The 20,209-nt window shown below is 40.6% G+C and overlaps 1 protein-coding gene across 1 annotated transcript in view; it reads right to left on the bottom strand.

Moving 5' to 3' along the window:
- Positions 1 to 20,209, bottom strand: part of SI (sucrase-isomaltase) — a 102,753-nt gene that overhangs the window by 58,862 nt on the left and 23,682 nt on the right. Inside the window, exons 11-24 of the mRNA XM_079977525.1 lie at positions 17,916 to 18,047; positions 17,674 to 17,793; positions 15,093 to 15,206; positions 14,462 to 14,546; positions 12,404 to 12,521; positions 10,548 to 10,719; positions 9,861 to 9,977; positions 9,597 to 9,751; positions 7,957 to 8,041; positions 5,808 to 5,864; positions 4,257 to 4,381; positions 3,501 to 3,589; positions 1,465 to 1,514; positions 226 to 396 (exon numbers count right to left, since the gene is read on the bottom strand). Of these exons, the coding sequence (XP_079833651.1) occupies positions 226 to 396; positions 1,465 to 1,514; positions 3,501 to 3,589; positions 4,257 to 4,381; positions 5,808 to 5,864; positions 7,957 to 8,041; positions 9,597 to 9,751; positions 9,861 to 9,977; positions 10,548 to 10,719; positions 12,404 to 12,521; positions 14,462 to 14,546; positions 15,093 to 15,206; positions 17,674 to 17,793; positions 17,916 to 18,047 (1,590 nt within the window). The remainder of the gene's footprint in view (positions 1 to 225; positions 397 to 1,464; positions 1,515 to 3,500; positions 3,590 to 4,256; positions 4,382 to 5,807; positions 5,865 to 7,956; positions 8,042 to 9,596; positions 9,752 to 9,860; positions 9,978 to 10,547; positions 10,720 to 12,403; positions 12,522 to 14,461; positions 14,547 to 15,092; positions 15,207 to 17,673; positions 17,794 to 17,915; positions 18,048 to 20,209) is intronic.

Genomic DNA, 20,209 nt, shown 5'->3' on the forward strand with positions numbered 1-20,209 from the left:
GCTCGGGGGCCGGTTAAACAACCCCCATGGGCCGCTTGTGGCCCATGGGCCTTAGGTTGCTGACCCCTGCTGAATAATATATCACAGCCTACTTGAGGTTGGACATGTCTGACATAAAGCAATGGTTGGTGCTCCTTTTACTATTTGTCTGTAACCTGATCCTAAGCACCATATAACACATAGCATAAGAGATTCACTTCCATGTGTTTATTCAAAGACATTTACCTTATCTGCAGCGCTGTAAGTGACTTGGAGATTCTTATTCTGAACCACACCATTTGAAGTAACCGTCACTCCTGTGGCATTATAGGGCAATCCAAGGATTCTAAGTTCATCAAATATGAAAGTATTTGAATCTGTATAGCCATTCTGTGCCACTGTCATATATAAGACATTCTGAAAAAACAAAAGGTATGCAGACAATAGTGTTACAGAAATCTTGCAACAAAGAACGACTATAGTTATGCATATCTGTGGCTTTCTGTGAGTAATCTTAAGGCCAAAGTAAGTCCTGCAACATAGAAATGAACACCAAGTCATCATTTTCATTTTGCTGATTTTAAATATGATATGTTTGACAAATTTTGGGGGAAACTGCAGTTGAAATCTAGCTGTTATAAAATAAGTGGTTCACTAGAGCTTATAGAAGAAAATCAATGCAATTTAGACTGCACGCTTCAGAGTTAAACCCTATTGAGTTGAATGGGACATATGGTCAGATAAGTGTTTATAGGATTACTGCCTTACGAACGGAGAACATATGTTTAGTACTCTTGTGTAAGTCACACTGATTTCATGTTAGGAAAAGAGAACAAAACTGATTTCTCTAGGATTTTCTCTACAATAGTGTTTCCCAGCTGAAGCATTTAAAAAATTATAATAATGATGACATGTTTCACAGCGATTATCAAAAAAATTTGAGCCTTGAAACAGTGGCTTAGAAGGCAATTAATAAATCAATAGTAATAATATTATAATAAATTTTCTGTCTATTTTCAAGCATGGTGCGAAGGTGGAAATGTACATCCTGGCTTGTCATGAATCCAAAGCAGTCTAACACTTCAGAGTGCTGTGTCTTCCAATCAGTTCTTCTATATTCTATATTCTACATTCTACATTCTACATTCTACATTCTACATTCTACATTCTACATTCTACATTCTACATTCTACATTCTACATTCTACATTCTACATTCTAAATTCAACCAAATTTATGTACTGATAAATTGCTACAGTCTAGGACTGTAGTAAAATAGATAACTGGGTCAAGTTCAAGATTTCTGTGCTGATATACAAAGCCCTGAACAACTTAGGTCCTTATATTCCAGCCAACCACTGGAAGCCAAAGTCAATTAGGCCAACTTAAGTTAAGATAGTGGAAAGCACACCAGATCCAAACTCCATTCAGGACAATTTTGGGGGCAATGTCATCACATCTCTAATGCTAATAAAAATATACTTACATTGGTGACATTAAATTGATATAAGAGATAGTGTCCATTTTTCACTGTATCTAAAACATAGGGGAAAGAATGTACAATTTTTAACCAATGTGTCACAAAACAAAGATGTATTAATTCATATTGACCACAACATGAGGTAAATTACTCTGCAGAACTGTTTGTAGGTGTGTGTGTTTTTGTACGAGGGGGAAAAAATCAAATATCAACTTCTCAAAATTTGCCGTTCCTGCTGGAAGACATCTGACATGCAAATCATGTAATAACTAAATAAAATGTGTTTTGGTTGGCATGTTGTTTCAAAGGTGTGAATCTGTTAGATTTTTTTCTTTAAATGCAAAGTGATTCAAATTGCTAATTTCTTGAGGAAGTTACCCTCCCACCCCCCCACCCCACCCCCCCGCCACCTTGCCAATTATCAGTGATGGTTCTGGCTGCCTTGCCCTCCCAAGAAGCTCTCTTCCCTCCAAAATCAGACCAGGAGTGGAACAAAAGGCAATGACCATGCCATGAAGGCAGTACAGCTGCTGCCACTATACATCAAGAACAGAAGCATAATGAGCACTGGTACAGATCTGCAAATTATCTTTGTGAATCATGTGTTAAGGCTCACTAGAGTTGTCAGCTTTTAACCCGCAACTGTGGTTTTTAACATCAGTTTGCTGTACACCAAACTTTCAGATTTGCTCGGATCAAGGTGCTGTTAAAAGACACAAGATGAGGCCAAGGCCTTTTTAAAAAATAATAATACACCTGTCCAATTTGCAACTCCACCTCAGCACAGATGCAGTCACTGCTCCGAGGAGGAAAATAAGGGGGAAGTGTGTGTTGAATAATTTACAATTTACTCTGACATTCTAATATCCTGAGCTTTACGCATGGGATTCACTGTACTTGTGACATTTCACTCCCACTCTCATACTTTCAAAGTTCAAAATTGCAAAACAACATGGCATTATGGAGAAAGAAAGCTTAATAAATGGTATGCCTGTCAAATGCATGCACAACGTTTGGAGTCGCACTACATTTCAGTCCCAGAGAATCAGTGTTACAAGGGTTCTTTTCCTACACTAACATCTGTTAGCAAGAGTGTGTGGTTGCGTGTGTGTGTTTGTTCAAGTGCAGCTGAAGAAATTGCCCCAGCATAGAAAAAAGTACAGTCCTGATCTAGAGCTTCTGATCAGATACAATAACTCTAATATGGATATTGAGTTAATGCATTTTTAAGGTATTTTCCACAAATTTTAAATAAGACTGGGACAACTACAGGAAACACTCTAGGCAAATCTAGCTCCCAGGTGATCAAACCAAATCTTAATCAACTTGGAGGGAGGATTGCCAACAATTTCACATGTAACTATAAAAGGGAGCATGTTTTCAAGTTATAAAAAACAAGGGTTGTAAACTGAGTGAGAGAGCATCTGCTTTGCACATAAGAAAGATTCCAGGTTCAGTTCCCTGGCAAGCAGGGATAAGGATGTCCCCTTGTCTGAAATCCTGGAAAGCTGCTGTCAGTCAGTGTGGACAGCACTAGGCAAGACACTCTGACTCTGTGTAAGGTAGGTTCTTTTGTTCCTCTGTCTGGAGAAGAAAGAGGCTGTTGAGAAGGGAGAATGTAGAAGCCAACTTTTCCTATGCTATAAATATTGGCCATGGGCAGGATTCACCTAATGATCCCCATCAGTCGTTGCACAATGACTTCTGCTTCTGCAATGTGGCTTTCTCTTCCCCTCTTCTCCCTGTGTACCCCCCAAAACTGGGAGACCAGGGGGACCCACACAGCAGTACACAAGGGGAGGGGAGGAGGGATCACTCCATCTGGCAAACTGCAATGCTTCCACAAAGGGAACATTGAATCATAATGCAACATTGAACTCCATCCCATTTCTTTGAAATACAAAGCATGTTTTAAAATACTGTTCCCAGAACTTCTAAGTTTCTCTGCCCACAGATAAGATGGAGAATTTGAAGAGGCCATCTGCACACATCTGGCTTTTAAACAGTTATCACTTCCATTATTCTTACATTAGTGGGCTTACCTCTGGTTACGCCATCATCCCAGAATAATTCTCCATTTGCTTTCCCGGCATCATCCAAGGCAATTATAAGTCCCATAGGTTTTGAACGGCTATTAAAAAACAACACATGGCTATGTTTTACAGGGTTCACAAGAGCTCAAGGATTACAGCTTGACAAGTTGTCATTATTAGAATGTGGACATCATCACTGATCTACTGTCTACACTGTAATGAATGTGAATACGAACATTTCAATCATCGTCACAGACATTGATAACGTCCTGGGTAAGAAGAAAACTTAATCTAGATGCTAAACCAAATAAGCGCCTCCAATCATTATAGCATTGTAGAACCATTCATTTGTTCCACTCACAGAGCAGCTGAGAACATATGGGCTAAGTAAACTTAGGTGGAGCAAGGGACACTTCTTGTACAATCATTTTGCAAAAACATGTATGTCTTTCCACATACGCCATTAAAAGAGACAAATGAAAAATGTCCATTTCTCCAAAATTTACCACCCTATCGCCTATAGAAATCATGGGTGGTTATTTCTGAGTAAATAAGTAAGGCATTCCTCCTAGAATGAGACCTTAGTCGTCCGGCTACTGTGGGTCATTTCACATCCACAGAAGGAGAAATAGACTCCAATGAATTCTACTGTACTTGTTCCTCAATAAGATAAAACAATAGCTTTCAGAAAACTCCACTCCATGGTCTACAATCATAGAAGTCATGAAAGATTAAATTAATGGCTCACAACCTAGCCATCAGTACCTGTAAACAGTTGTGTTAGCTGGTTGTTGAGTAGGGAAGATGTAGCCTCCTCTGAGGTGAAGTCCTATTTTGTCTGCCGGGAGACTCAGCTGAACCGTTTGCTTCCTCAAAGGAAATACTACGCCCTAATATTTAAGAAAAATGGAGGACACAGTAGATATTTACAATATTCATAAGTTAGATACGTACAATATCCATAACTTCTATCCAAAGTCTTATATCAAAACTTGCAATCTCCTTGTAGAATCTCAAGAAAGTGTACAATAAAAATAATTTATTTACTAAAAGATTATGAAAGCTGAATGCTGAAAACAACTTCTTAACACCATATTTCCCTACTCGTTACAAATGTTGGTCATCCAATTATACAACAACTTTTAGAAGCCAAGGCATCAGAGCACCAAAACAGCACCAAGGGAATTTCATTTCCTCTTTTCCCCAGTGCATCCCCAAAATCTTATGTATCCTTCTAAAGCTGATTTTGAGGGCTCACAAGGAGCTGCAAAGAAGAGACGTTTAAGTCCACTTGTGCAAATCAGTTGACTTGCATGGCAAGGACCTGGACCCCCCCAGCTTCCCCGGAAATAAAATATACTGGGTTAATGGGATAAATAAGGCCACAACTTTATTGGTTACAGATGTGAGTGGTACTGGCTTAGGCAATTGGGTGAAGCAAGACTATAACCTGACCCCTGTATGCCCGCAGGAAGTCTCTTTGAAGGGTTAACCACCGGAGGGGGGGAGCCCTTTGATGTACATCAAATGAGCACACACACACACCCGGGTCACCGTTGGGGATGTGCCATAGCCCCAGTCCACGCCCAGGCTTCGGACAGGGACCACACCCCTGGAACCCTTACCATGGAGGGGCAGGCGGAGGCAACAACCTCCCCTCCCATAAAAGGCTTTCCCAATGCCTAGCCTCACAAAGTTGTGACGATTGCTACAAGGTAGGCAAAAACCAAGTGGCTAGATCAGGCTTCCTCAACCTCGGCTTTCCAGATGTTTTGAGACTACAATTCCTATCATCCCTGACTACTGGTTCTGCTAGCTAGGGGTCATGGGAGTTGTAGGCTAAAAACACCGGGAGGGCTAAGGTTGAGGAAGCCTGGGCTAGAGCCAATTCTGCCAAGTGGAAAAATTCCTACCCGGCCCCAACAACCAGACAACCAACATAAGTCATAGCAAGGTCACAGTTGAACCACGAAAAAGAAAGTGGGTGGGCTGGGAGATCCGATGACTGGAAGCAGAAGGGGCAGCATCTCCAGCTGCGCCAACATTTAAGTGGGTGGAGCCATGCCCCTAAGCAAGCCCAATTGGTTGGGCTGAAGGAGCTGCAACCGGGAACCCAGCTGATGTGGGTGGCTTACCTCCACCCGCTCCAGGGTCGGTTCCTGCCCGCAAAGCAGACTCTCCCTAAAGGGGAGCTGACCTAGCAGAACAGGAGTGTTGGGTGACACCATCAGGGTTTAGTCTGAACCAGCACACATGGAAACTTATGCAGAACATTTCCCTTTTTTTCTAAAAGAAAACAAAAAGTTATATACTTACTGTCTCATAATCATACCAGGCAGCATCAGGCATGTATGCAGTCACTATATCTGTACCCTGAAATTTAAATAAGCAAGAATTTCACTTGTCAAGTGAAGTCAAGCTGACAGGATGACACAAAATTCATAGGTAACAGTAATTCCATAATAATAAAATTACAGAATAGAATTTTTTTTAATATTCGCCAAAAGTGAATTGAAGTTCATCAGAAAAGTCTCCTGTACAAGCCTCAGCAAAAATGCCTCGGAGCTGTTGCCCCATTCATTTCACTGTGACTTGGGTAGGTGAGTATTCTACTGGATTTCTTTCTAGCTACAGGACCTGTGAAACAGCTAAATAATCAGTCAGAATTATTTTCATCCATATTCAAAATAAAACACCAGTCAGCAAATAGCAGCACACTAATGCAGGAAAAACAAGAAGACCAAACAAGACCATGTAAGTGGATCAAAACCGATAACCAACCGATAACCACCTACTGCCAATTCAAAGAATGTTTGAGAAAGTTCAAATTTTAAATGATAAATGCATTTTTGGTTCATTTTTTGCAGGCGTGGGGAACCTTTGGTGCTTCAGATGTAGGTGAACCAAAACTCCCATCGTCTGTGCCCATTTGTCATGCTTGCTGGGACTGATTCAGCAACATTCAGAGATTCTGCAAAGCTTACTTAGCAAATCAGGAAGTTCTCGTTTTAGAACCAATACATTTCTCCCTAATCCCTATGCCCAGATAAGTGCATATAGGATTACATGGTAGGGCTATACTCAAGATTTGGCCAAAATGAAAACAGAATTGGGCTGATTCAGGCCCATTTGTGCCCAGTCCCAACTAGGCTGAAGGAATTACAAGTCACCACAGAGTGGTCTGATTTGAGCAAATCTGTAGCACAAAACAGTGCCTCAGAAAACCAGACTGTGTCCAAACTGTTGCAATTATTAAGTTATGGCACCATATAAGGAACACATTAGGGAGGGAAGAGTGGGGAGGACAGTTTGAATGATCTTACCACACTCAACACTCTCCAATCACAGCACTTGGGGAGAAGGTGGCAAATCCTTACAATGCAGAACTCTTCTTAAAAATCACTTCTCTTATAAAGTGTTAGGTAGCATTTGCTGAGCTTGTGTTTGTTTTCTATCCTTTCCCAATCCATCCCAGTCCAATCTTTATCGTTTTTAATAAAATGTTTAAACAAAATAAAAGAAAAAAAATTCCTTCCAGTAGCACCTTAAAGACCAACTAAGTTAGTTCTAGGTGTGAGCTTTTGTGTGCATGCACACTTCTTCAGATACACTGAAACAGAAGTCACCAGACCCTTCTATATAGTGAGAAGGTGGGGAGGGGCATTACTCAGAAGGGTGGTGGGAATGGGTGATTGGCAGATAGCTGTGATGAGCTTGTTGACAACTCTTAACGACTGCAATAGGTCTTACAGGAAAAAGCAAGGGGTGAGAAGGTGAAAAATGGCTTTGTCATGTATAATGAGATAAGAATCCAATGTCTTTGTTCAGACCAGGTCTCTCCATGGTTTTAAGTTTGGTAATAAGTTGCAATTCAGCAGCTTCTCTTTCCAGTCTATTTCTGAAATTCCTTTGTAATAGAACAGCTACTTTGAGATCTTGTATAGAATGTCCTGGGAGATTGAAGTGTTCTCCTACTGGTTTCTCTGTCTTGTGATTCCTGATGTCGGATTTATGTCCGTTTATCCTTTGGTGTAAGGTTTGGCCTGTTTGTCCAATATAGAGAGCTGAAGGACACTGTTGGCATTTGATGGCATACACAATGTTAGACGATGAGCAATTAAATAGTCCCGAGATGGTATGTGTGATGTTGTTGGGGCCAGTCTAACATTGCTCATCGTCTAACATTCTACCCCATATGACAAGGTTTGTTCCGTGACTCCAGTGAATATGTTACTCTTTTTTTCATTGCTGACTATCCGTCCCTCAAAAAAGACTTCTGTGCCTGTATTATTCCCCTCATGCATATATTCTTGCTGCTGTGTGCTGGTGTCTGCCTGAGGCTGCCTGCCCATGCCTAGTATCTTAAGCATGGTGGGGGTTCACTTTCTTTTTCTTTCTTTTAACTTTCTTTTAAAAAGCAAATTTTAAAGGTGGCTAGCTTGCAGGTTATTAAAATTAGACATACCGCATCCAGGACTGGAGTAATAAGAAGACCAGGCCCCCACAGGAACTGCCTGTCAATAGCCCAGGTGGCTGGATCTGCATAGAATCTAAGTAAAGAAGACAATGTTAATATTATATTTGTTGACAGAAAACTTATTGTGTTACACTTCACGGTTTAGTGGCATCTGAATGTCCTTCCTTCCTTCCTTCCTTCCTTCCTTCCTTCCTTCCTTCCATCTTTCCTTCTCCTCTCCCCGTTCCTCTTTCCTTTAGCACTGTATGCATCAGATTGTGAACCTGTGAATCTGTACACCTCTTAGGGAATTTCAGGCACTTTTACAATTAACAACTTAATTCTGAAATCTGTGGCAAAAAATGGCAAAACTTCAAACTCGGAAGTTTAGAATATATTGGCATATTTTTGAATTCCACTGATGACAAGAAACATGCTTCTGTACTTCTCATAATTTAATATGACACCCTTGTAATGGAGTACAGTTTTATCAGATGAAGGCATCTCAGAATTTGGCAGTCCCACTTGCAATATACATGTAAAATGCATACCTTTAATTCCTTCCCCATTGTCCAAAAAATATGCATACTTTTCACCCACAAAGCTCAGGGGGAAATCATGGGTTTCCTGGCCAGTCACCAATTTATTTATTTATAGAAGAAATGTATGAACCATTTTCCATTGTATGTCCCACTGCAACTTATGATTAAAAATAAAAGATACCAAACCATATACTAATGGGTCACTCAGGTCACTCTTTGCATTAATGGAACTTCAGAATGGGAGACCATAGTGTGCAACCCAAAATATTTTAAACTGAAAACATGCAACATTGCAATCAACCTCTCCACATTATTTTATTTCAGCATAGAAGAGAGGCTTGTTAGTGCTCCTTCTGCTGTCCAGCTTGACTTCATATTGCTTAGATTCATTTATAAAAAAATATTGTAACCCCCAATTTTTTTAAAAAAAAATAATCAATGTGGTTTACAATAACTATACATATACAGTAAACCTTCTTCGTGTGCCTCCTCCTCGAGAGGTCAGGAGGGTGGCAACACAAGAACAGGGGCTTCTCTGTAGTGGCTCCTCGTCTGTAGAATGCTCTCCCCAGGGAAGTTTGCCTGGCTCCTTTACTATACACCTTTAGGCGCCAGGCGAAACCGTTCCTTATAAACCAGGCCTTTGCCTGACTTGATCTATACCCTAAACCCTTTTTTAAATGCTGGCTCTTTTGCGGGGGTATTATTGGGTTGCTTTTTTTTTTATGTAAATGATATTTTATATGAACTGCCCTGAGACCTTCAGGTATAGGGCAGTATAGAAATTAATTAAATTAACAACAACAACAACAACAGTTCTCTTCTCTGTGTACCGAGACTTCTAAAGAATTTAACATTGTGAATAATCTTTAACATTAAAAATAATTCTAGGAATTCCGGGAGTCTATTGAATGAAAATAAAGAAACATGACTAAGTTAGGTCCATTAATTTCAATAGGTCTACTTTAGCTGAATACCACCCCCTGGATTTAAAACAGAATAATGGAAATGCATCTTATTTTATTCTGGATCATAAAAAGAAGGAACATCGAAGGTCACTCCCCTTCACAAACCATTTTTTCTTCAGAGGGAAAACAACGGACTTACTCATGCTGAACAGGTCTTGAAACTGTATCTCCCCGGGAATGTGCTCTGTAAAAGAGGGTATAGAGATACGGTAGCAAAGTGTAGCGTATGTTCAGGTAGTGTTTGGTTGTGTTCATCAAAAGAGAGTTCTTCCCCCAAAACGCAGGGTCTTTATGCTGTAAGGGAATGTTACAATTGTTATTGACACAAAGAAGGAGAATTTAAGCCACTAAAAACTGGATCTGTTTGCTTGCTTGCTTGTTTGTTTTTTTAAAGGAGACCTACACTGCGTATTTCTTCATTGTGACTCCGAGAAAATGGGTAAAATGCTCCAAGTTGATACCACCGCCGGCAGAGTTCTTCGTCAACATCATAAGCGAACCCACAGATATCTGCTCCAATCTGAAAGTTATGTACACATAAGAAAAGCGCTGAAACATGGAATGACTTTAGAATTAGATCTACATGCCTAGGTATATATTCCTAACTGTGTACTAAGGTAAGCAGGGATCTTGAAATCCTCAGTTTTGATTTAGTTCACTATTTCATTCCATTTATTTAATACATTTATAAACCTGCAGAAGGAAGGCTCAGCAGATGAGAACTATTGGGGGTGGCCTTACCTTACCTAAGGACCAAAGTCAAAACACTTGTAAGGTGTTCAGTCTTAAGACTATTATGATTTATTGAATTGTTTGCATCTATTTTTGAGCTGGTTGGTAATACAAATTTATCCAAAATTACATTTCAGAAATGAAGATATATTCTACCAAGCCATCCTATAATATTGCTACTGAATTATTTGAAAGATATTGTCCCTGAATCACACCTGGAAGCTGCAATGAATATGTTAATTGCATGGAAAATAGTAAATAATGCTAAGAAGAGGGGGGGAGGAAGAGAAGAAGAAGAAGAAGAAGAAGAAGAAGAAGAAGAAGAAGAAGAAGAAGAAGAAGAGTTAAAGTATCTTACATAAGGGTATCCAAAGAGACCAAATTCCAAAATTCCTTGTATGGACCATTTAATATCATTCCAGGTAGCAAAATTATCTCCCAGCCAATGTCCTGTGAGTTTTCCAGACCCAGCAAAAGTTGATCGTGAAAGAAGGAAGCTTCTCTGCCCAGGGAAAACTTTCTGGAGAGCACTGAAAACAAAACAAATTTGTAACATTAGAGCAGAAGGTGGACTTCTGCTAACTTGAAAGTACTGCATTCTGGGTCATGTCTCTCAGATCATATGCTACTTCACTGATGCCTTCAGAAATATTGCCATCCCAATCAGTTCTAGGACAGAACTGTACAATCAGAGAATGTTATTTTGCCCCCACCCCCAAATCGCTTATCCATGAGATTTTTTATCAGTTACAGGGATGGGGCTGGAGATATGGTCCATAAGACCAGTGCAGCTGATGGTGGAGGGTGCCAACACTGGCTTCTTATGGCAGTTCAGTCTGCTTGTTTCTCCACTGGGACAGAGAACAGGCCGTGAGCCTTAAGTCAGCTACAACAGGCTAACCCTGTGTGGAGTTTCATCTTACGAGTTCCTTGTGAGGCAAAAATATAGGGGCATAGGCTGTTTACCAACGATGGACCAGTGGAAAAGGAAAATATGGGACATAATGCTAATGAAGAAAATTATGTGCTGCAAAAACCATTATGAGACAGAAGGATACGATCTAAAGAGGTGCTCAGACTAAAGTGCACACCGTTTATTGCATGCAGGAATCAATGTAAAACAAAGTGGTGTTTATGCATATATTGAGTATGGTATAGCTAGATGTATTTTTTTCTTCTTTATTTTTTAAAGGATATTATCTGTGGCATTCTGAGGAATGTGGAAAAGCAAATATGGTCAGGGTTGATAGGAATTATAGTCCAAAAACAGCTGGAGACCCAAGCTTGGAAAACCCTAGATTTTGACTTCATTTATTCAAACATCTGATCTGTAGCATTCCCTTTAAATGCAAGGTTCCCCCTGACTTGGTGTGGATATGCATGCTGCCAAGGGGAACAGCTAGAAGACATAGTCTTCTGCTACCCATCGTGTTTGGGCAACCCCTTAGAGTACTCTGAAGATCACATCAGCCATATGTACAGGCCACTGGAATCAAGAGGGGTGCTGTGTAGCATCCCTTCAGGGAAGTAAGACATAAGGGATTTATTTTTGTAAGCCTTTCTTCATATGCCAAGGGGCTCAGCAAGTTATCCCACTCCTCTCTTTTTCTTCTATCCTGTACCAAAGCTTCCAGCTATGATCTAACAATGTGGCAGCAAGCTATGGCTGTACCACCCTGGGACTGGTTTGAGTGCTCCAGACTTTGCAGGGTGGAAGAGAAAGCCTGTGTATAGCAGATTGGGGATGCTGATCTAACTGAGCTTTGATTACCAATATAAATCAGAACATTTCATAAAAGCCCCCCACCCCACCGCAAGATCTGAGCTGTGACTCTACTTTGCAATGTAGGATAGGATACTTTTTTCCGACTTACTCAACATTTCATCAATAATTCTGCATTCTTCTCAATCAAAGCCCATTACAGTGGCACCTCGGGTTAAGAACTTAATTCATTCCAGAGGTCCGTTCTTAACCTGAAATTGTTCTTAACCTGAGGTACCACTTTAGCTAATGGGGCCTCCCACTGCCACCGCTGCATGATTTCTGTTCTCATCCTGAAGCAAAGTTCTTAACCTAAGGTACTATTTCTGGGTTAGCAGAGTCTGTAACCTGAAACGTCTGTAACCCGAGGTACCCCTGTCCTTGCAAAATAAAAAACCCCTTTTTGCAAACCATCTCAAGCGAGCTAAAGAAGAAAACAGTGGGTTCCTTACTTATCAGTAGCTATAGTCATGAAATATCCATAGAGGCTGTGGACATCATAGTGTTTGCCTGCAACCTGCACTGCATCCATGCAAAGTGTCTTTGAGTACATGACTTGATCAAGAATCTCTGTAGAAGAAAAGCAGAGCAAGTTACACTGAAGTAAATCTCTGTCTCAAATATTTCAGGAAATAAGATTTAGTCATATTTATGGAACTCGCTGCATTCAGAAAAGTCACAAGCGTGTGCACTTTGGATATGCCACACTAGATTCAATAATGTATACCGGCTCTTTTATTGTTTTATGGAAAGGGTTTGCTTTGGAGCCTAAAACCCACCATTAGTTTTGCCCCTCCTTAGATCTCCTAGCAATCAACAAACCACACAATAACCCACCTATTAGCTTCTAGCACTTAGATTAAAATACATGTATCATAGCAGAATGAATGCTAGCATGCCAAGGCACAGTTTATTCCCTCTTGTTCCACATGCAAGATCATTAGATAAACCAGGCTTTGGCAAACTCGGCCCTCCAGATGTTTTTGGAACTACAACTCCCATCATCCCTGACCACTGATCCTGTTAGCTAGGGATGATGGGAGTTGTAGTCCCAAAACATCTGGAGGGCCGAGTTTGTCTATGCCTGTTATAAACCATCTAAAGATTTGAAAGCATTTCCAAAGCCACTGCTTTTCAATAGAATTAGCTGCCGTATAAGTTTTTGGGAGGTGGGGAAGATTTAATAGAACTGGATTAACAGAGAAGATGCAGGAGAAAAAGTTAACACAAGGACCCACAGAAAGGAGAGGAAGTCAAAGGGGATTTTTGATATTGTTTTTTTTTTGTTTTCTCTATGATTGTAAAATTGAAAACCCAAATAAACCTATTGAAGAGAGAGAGAGAGAATGCTCACTGACTGTTGGGAGGGGCAGGGAACAGTGGAGAGAATGGAATGGGTGATTTTAGAAGCGGCCATGGCTAGCTTCCTGAACTGGAGCACTCCATACAACATCATTTTGCTGCCAGTTCTGCTTCTTATTTTTTATTCCTAAAACACCTGATCTGTTAGATCAATACTGATACTGTATTAGCAACATGATAACAGTCCATCAGGATGCAGGTGGCGCTGTGGGTTAAACCAAGGAGCCTAGGACTTGCCGATCAGAAGGTCGTCGGTTCGAATCCCCATGATGGGGTGAGCTCCCGTTGCTCAGTCCCTGTTCCTGCCCACCTAGGAGTTCAAAAGCACGTCAAAGTGCAAGTAGATGAATAGGTACTGCTCCAGCAGGAAGGTAAATGGTGTTTCTGTGTGCTGCTGTGGTTCACCAGAAGCGGCTTAGTCATGCTGGCCACATGACCCGGAAGCTGTACACCGACTCCCTTGGCCAGTAAAGTGAGATGAGCGCCGCAATCCCAGAGTCGGCCACGACTAGACCTAATGGTCAGGGGTCCCTTTACCTTTACCTTTACCTAACAGTCCATCAGCACAGGCCCCTACACTTCAAGTGAGATCTGGAATAGTGCATCTCCTACTGGCTGGCTGGCTAGCATGGGTGATTCCAAGCCCAAGAGCTAGGGTTGTCATATTTCAAAACGTTTAATTCCTGACACCCACCAGTTTTTTTAGGAAGACCCCAAACTTGTTGAGGCTTTTTGGGGATCAAAAAAGGAGTGGTTTTTAGCTTTTTGAGCTGTTTTCAATGCTTATTCCATCACATTGCTATGCATCCGGGTTTTCCCTGACACTTTGCTGATTTGACACAATTCCCCCAACACCATTTTTACACCCCAAAACCAGGACATGTCAGGAATTTTCCTGACATATGGCAAACCTACCAAGAACAATCACCTGACTGATCTGGACTTATTTATTTGATTCATTTACTTTTTCTGTTTTATTTTATTTTACTTTCTTGTATATCTTTTATTTTATTTCAGTGATATATTTAAGTCTCTAGTCCCCGTTTGTTTGTTTTCTTCCTCAAACATGGATTACCCAAATAAGCAAAAAGGCAACTGATCCTGGGACGAACCGGCCTTTGCATTAGGATTTACATACAAGAACTTACTTGGAGTAAAAGGAGGGTAATTCAAGCTGTTCACTGGGCAGCCATTTTTTGATCCTTTGACAAAGTTGGATATTTCATTCATGTCCTAGGAGGATATATTTGCAGAAATGCATGAGTATATGGCATCTGTTAAATCATCATCTTTATTTATCTGATTTTTTAAAGCAGGAGTGAGGAATGGTTGGCCATGCAGCTGTGGCAGGACTGCAAATCCAAACACCCCCAGCCAGCATGGCTAATGGTTAGGGAAGAGGGGAGTTGTGGTCCAAAAACATCTGGAGAAACAAAGAAATCTTAAAAACTATTCGGTAATCTTTTATTTTATGTAAAAAAACAGCTCTCTCCAAAAGCAAGAGGGCGATTTTACTTCTTTTTTGTGACAGCTGCCATTTTCTCCAAGATACCTTTAAATAAAGCTATGGTTGGGATAAAAGTGACAGCAGGCCTGCCAACACAGAATTTCTTCTGGAAAGAAAATAAAACTTAAGATGTCGGGGCCCCTCAAGGGTGGGGGAGGAGCAAGTTGAAGATATACAGTGAAGAATTTTGAGAGGCTGTCTTTACTGAGTGGTAGATGGGATTCCTTCTCAAAACATTAATGTCCACATTATACGCATAGTACAGTACTTACAATCCACAGTCCATCATAGGGGACCTGATTGTGAAAATCACTGCACTCCTTAGTCCACCATTCATCAGCAGCAGGATTCGAATAATCAGGGAAAACTGTTAATCCTGGCCACACCTGCAGATAAGAAATGGCATACAACAGTGAACAGCTCTATTTGAAATGGATTTGGAGCTTTGGGAAAATAATTCATAAGGAACATTTCTGCAATTTAAAATACATGGTGTCTCCAGCTTGTCAGAAGGCTCTACAGACAAGCCAGAACTTAAGGTTTGAGCAACTGAAGTGGAAGAAAGGGCTCTGTCACCCTAAAATAACAGATCCATTTTATAATAATAATAATAATAATAATAATAATAATAATAATAATAATAATATTTTTTTATTTATACCCTGCCCATCTGGCTGAGTTTCCCCAGCCACTCTGGGGGCTCCCAATCAAGTGAAAAACAGTACAGCGTTAAATATTAAAAACTTCCCTGAACAGGGCTTCCTTCAGATGTCTTTTAAAGATAGGATAGCTGCTTATTTCCTTGACATCTGAAGGGAGGGCGTTCCACAGGGTGGGCGCCACTACCGAGAAGGCCCTCTGTCTGGTTCCCTGTAACCTCACTTCTCGCAATGAGGGAATCGCCAAAAGGCCCTCGGCACTGGACCTCAGTGTCCGGGCTGAACGATGGGGGTGGAGACACTCCTTCAGGTATACAGGACCAAGGCCAATAAAAGAATCAGACTTTTATTGAACTTTGCAAAGCTTTAAAGATGTAGATGAATGAATGACTAATGGGAAGACAAACACCTCACAAGGAAACCAGGATGAATATATATGGTCATATAACTGTCCCACAAACAAATGAGAACAAATGCTCTATACAAACTAGAGATAACCTAACACTGGATAAGCTTTGTGCAAGCAAATCAGGATGAACCCTGAAAAAATAGGTCTTCTGTAGCGGCCCATAAACTGGAATCAACATAGATGGGTGTAAAATCTTAAGAGCAAAACAAATGAAGTCTTTCATCTTTCAGATGAGGAGTAACTGAACAAAAGGCATTTTTTTCTGATGCTTAGATGTGAGAACCATTGCTTATCAACCCATGGTGCAGGATGTTGCAAGGGACACACCCCTCCTGCTTAAAAAAACAAAACCAGAATGACCTCAAAATCATTAGTATGTAGGGAAAGGAGTTGGAGGTGTGTGTTCTTTCACCAATTTTTATTCATTTTCCCAATTTTCCAAAAGACAGCTCCAAAAGGACCTTCACTTAAAGGACACATGTGTCCCATACATTTAAGGAATACTTAAACACTTCACTTTCTCCCAAAGAATCCTGGGAACTATGATTTGCTAAGGCTTCTGGGAATTGTACTTTGTGTGGGGTAAACTACTGGCCCCATGATTCTTTGGGAGAAGCCATGTTCTTTATATGTGTTTTAAAGCTATTGTATGGATGTGACCATTTATAGGTAAAGGGACCCCTGACCATTAGGTCCAGTCGTGACCGACTCTGGGGTTGCGGCGCTCATTTCGCTTTATTGGCTGAGGGAGCCGGCGTACAGCTTCCGGGTCATGTGGCCAGCAGGACTAAGCCGCTTCTGGTGAAGCAGAGCAGCGCACGGAAATGCCGTTTACCTTCCCACCAGAGCGGTACCTATTTATCTACTTGCACTTTCTTGTGCTTTCGAACTGCTAGGTTGGCAGGAGCAGGGATCGAGCAACAGGAGCTCACCCCGTTGCAGGGATTCGAACCACCGACCTTCTGATCGGCAAGTCCTAGCCTCTGTGGTTTAACCCACAGCACCACCCTGTGTAGACTCCTCTTATTTGCTTACTGATAATGATACTAGCAGCATCCTTGTACTCTGTGAATTCTAAGAAACAAATCAAAAAGAATCAGTGTTGTTTTGAAAGGTTCCCTCCACCATCTTGATTCAACTTAGCATCTAATTGTATCCATACACAGAAGAAAACCTGTTCCTTGATCTCTGGAACCATTATGCAAAATTTGGTTACAGTATCAGAATAGTGTCCAAATGCATAGTAAACAAACAACTTTCCAAAATATATAGTAGATGTGTACCTCACTTTAATCTGCAAAGAACAATATTCCCCATGAAGACTAAAAAATAATAAAGAATGCAGGCACTGGAAATGTTGGTAACATTATAGAATGAAAGGGACTTGCAGACATATGTAGTGTGACTATCTGAAAAATAAACCCTTTGGGGGAGAATATATTAAGAGTAGTCAGGGAAAGGACACATTATAGATTAAACTGACAGTCTAGATGCTATTTTAGTGAGCATAGCCATAGGTCTGCAAAGAAAGAATAGAAACATCTCAGACATTTACTTGAGCTTAGCCCTTTATTGCTCTTCCTAAAACCTCATTCATTTCAATATGGTCAACTGTATGGGAGGGATTATTATTATTATTATTATTATTAGCATCTTTTTGTTTCAATACTGTAAACCGCCCTGTGATCTTTGGATGAAAGGCGGTATATGAATTTAAATAATAATAGCAACAAGAAAGAACCTCCAAGGGGATTAAGCTACAAGTTTGTAAAAGCAGCTACTTACCTCTCCAACAAGGGGAGTCACTCCATCTGATTCATTGACCCACACTTTCATCTGATTACCATTTTCATAGGCCATATATGGAGTATTATTACGGAGACCATTAATAGAAATGGCAGGATCCTGAAAAATTAGGAACAGAAAATATTATCTTCTCACAAACTGTCCAGAATCAATAGTTTCCAATAATATTTAACCCAAAAGAAAACAAAATCCATGAAATAGTAAAACACGCTGAAAATTACCAGTATTATGACATATTTCTGTCCATTGTTATGAAGTTCTTGAACCAGCTCAGGGAGGCCTGCAAACTTTATTTTATCATAAGTGAAGTCTTTTTTGTCTTCCATGTAATCAATATCAGTGTACTGAACATCCTAAAAGAAAATGGAAATCGCTGTAAGTACAAAAACATATTGAAACTTTGAAATTGTTCCAGTCTCGTATTCGCCCTTTACAATGGACACAATGTATTATATTGGAAAGGATGTTGTACTGCCTAACAGTGACAAAAATGTTACCATTCTTCTGTTCCTTATCAGAAATCTGAGCATATAGGGCCAAAAGGTTCCCCAACCTTTCACAGGACAACTTACCAAGTTTGTATATGCATACCAAGGTAAGTTACCATGTTTAAAATGCAGGAAATTATGCACTGTGTAGGAAAAATGGATAGAGAACAGTTTCTCTCCTTCTCTCCCAACACTAGAACTCATCATTCAATGAAGCTAGATTTCAGAAGATCCAGAGCAGGCAAGAGAAATAACTTCTTCACAGAGCTTGTAGTTAAACTATGGGATTTGCTCTCACAAGACATAGTGATGGACACCAGGGCACAATTCCACAAGCCTGCCCCCGCACATATGCAACATGGACAAGTAGACACAACGGCCATGGCAGAAGACTGCGGGAAAGGATAATTAGGTCTGAAGCACAGGGCAATGTTGCCTGGCAACAGCAGAGAGACCTGCTTGGGATACAGCCTCTCACACACCCCATCCGCCGAAACCCCGTTTTGGGGATTTACGCTGAACCTGCCAGTTGAGATATGGCCAGCAGGTAAGTGCATTGGCCAGCAGGAGCCAGAATTAAACACACCCTCCCAGCCAGCACAGCACAAAGCTTGCTCTTCCAGGTGTATCTTCAGTCGTAGCTTGGTTTACGAACTTAATCTGTTCTGGAAGTCTGTTCTTCAACCAAAGCGTTCTTAAACCAAGGTGTGCTTTCCAATAGCAGCGGGGGACTCAATTTACAAATGGAACACACTCAACAGGAAGTGAAACATGTTCTCATTCCAAGGCAAAGTTCACGAACCAAAACACCTACTTCCGGGTTTGCAGCATTCTTAATCCAAGTTGTTCATAAACTAAGCTGTTCTTAAACCAAGGTACCACTATATTCATCTTAGTCCAGAAATAATTTTTTATGGGTAAGAACTCGTAAGTGAGCTCCCTTCCCCACACAAGTAATGTGCTTCTTTTTTATGTCATCTTCTGAATAGCACAGTGATTAGCATGTTGCATTAGGACCGGGTAAACGCGGATTCCAATCCCCAACCAGCAATGCAGCTCAGTGCACTAGTCACTAACTCTCATCTGCATACTATCCCTTGCTTTTTCCTGCAGTCCTTAACAGGGGTCAACAGGTTTACCATAACCATTGAGTCAATCACCCATCTCCTACTACCCTACTGAGAAAAACCCCACCCCACCCTCCCACTATATATAAGGGTCTGGTGACTTCTGTTCCATTGTATCTGAAGAAGTGTGCATGCACACGAAAGCTTATACCAAGAACAAACTTAGTTGGTCTCTAAGGTGCTACTGGACAGTTTATTATATATATATGTATATGTATATATGTGTGTGTATATATATATGTGTGTGTGTGTGTGTGTGTGTGTATATCCCCCCACTTTATGGGGTTTCTGAAAAGGTAATATGGGTGATAACCACACAGGATGCCCTGAGCATCTTGAAGAAAGGTAGGACATAAATACATTTAGAAAACTGGTGCGATGTTCCTTCTGCCCTGGTATGATCTTTAATCAAGATTTGCAAAACTTCCTTCTCAACCTGGTTTCAAACTCGAGTTAAAAACGGCTCTGTTTAGCAAGACTGTCACTGTGGATGTAACACAATATTATGATTGATCCTGAAAAGAGTAAGGCAGAGGAATTTGCACTAGGAAAAAATGGGGGGAAATGTGTGCTTGAGACCCATGGGCTGCTCCCAATTTTTAAGCAACCAGTGACAGAATCTTACAATCCTACCATGAGTCCACATGTAATAAGATCATTTTTCTATAAAGTGGCTTGTTCATATTTGGTGTATAATTTTACTCAGGCTGCTTCCCATCCCCAAGCTTAGAAAGGCAAATTCAGAAACTTAAATGGTTTCCAACTGTGCAGTTCATGCATGTAAAGCCCAAATAAGAAGCATTTACTGTGCGTTATATAATTCATCCCCACCCCGCAACTTCCATTACTATGGCAACTTATGGTGTGGCTGTATTTTATGTGATTTACTCCCTAATATAC

The sequence above is a fragment of the Podarcis cretensis genome, assembly GCF_951804945.1.
Source record: "Podarcis cretensis genome assembly, chromosome: 5".
Classification (NCBI taxonomy): domain Eukaryota; kingdom Metazoa; phylum Chordata; class Lepidosauria; order Squamata; family Lacertidae; genus Podarcis; species Podarcis cretensis.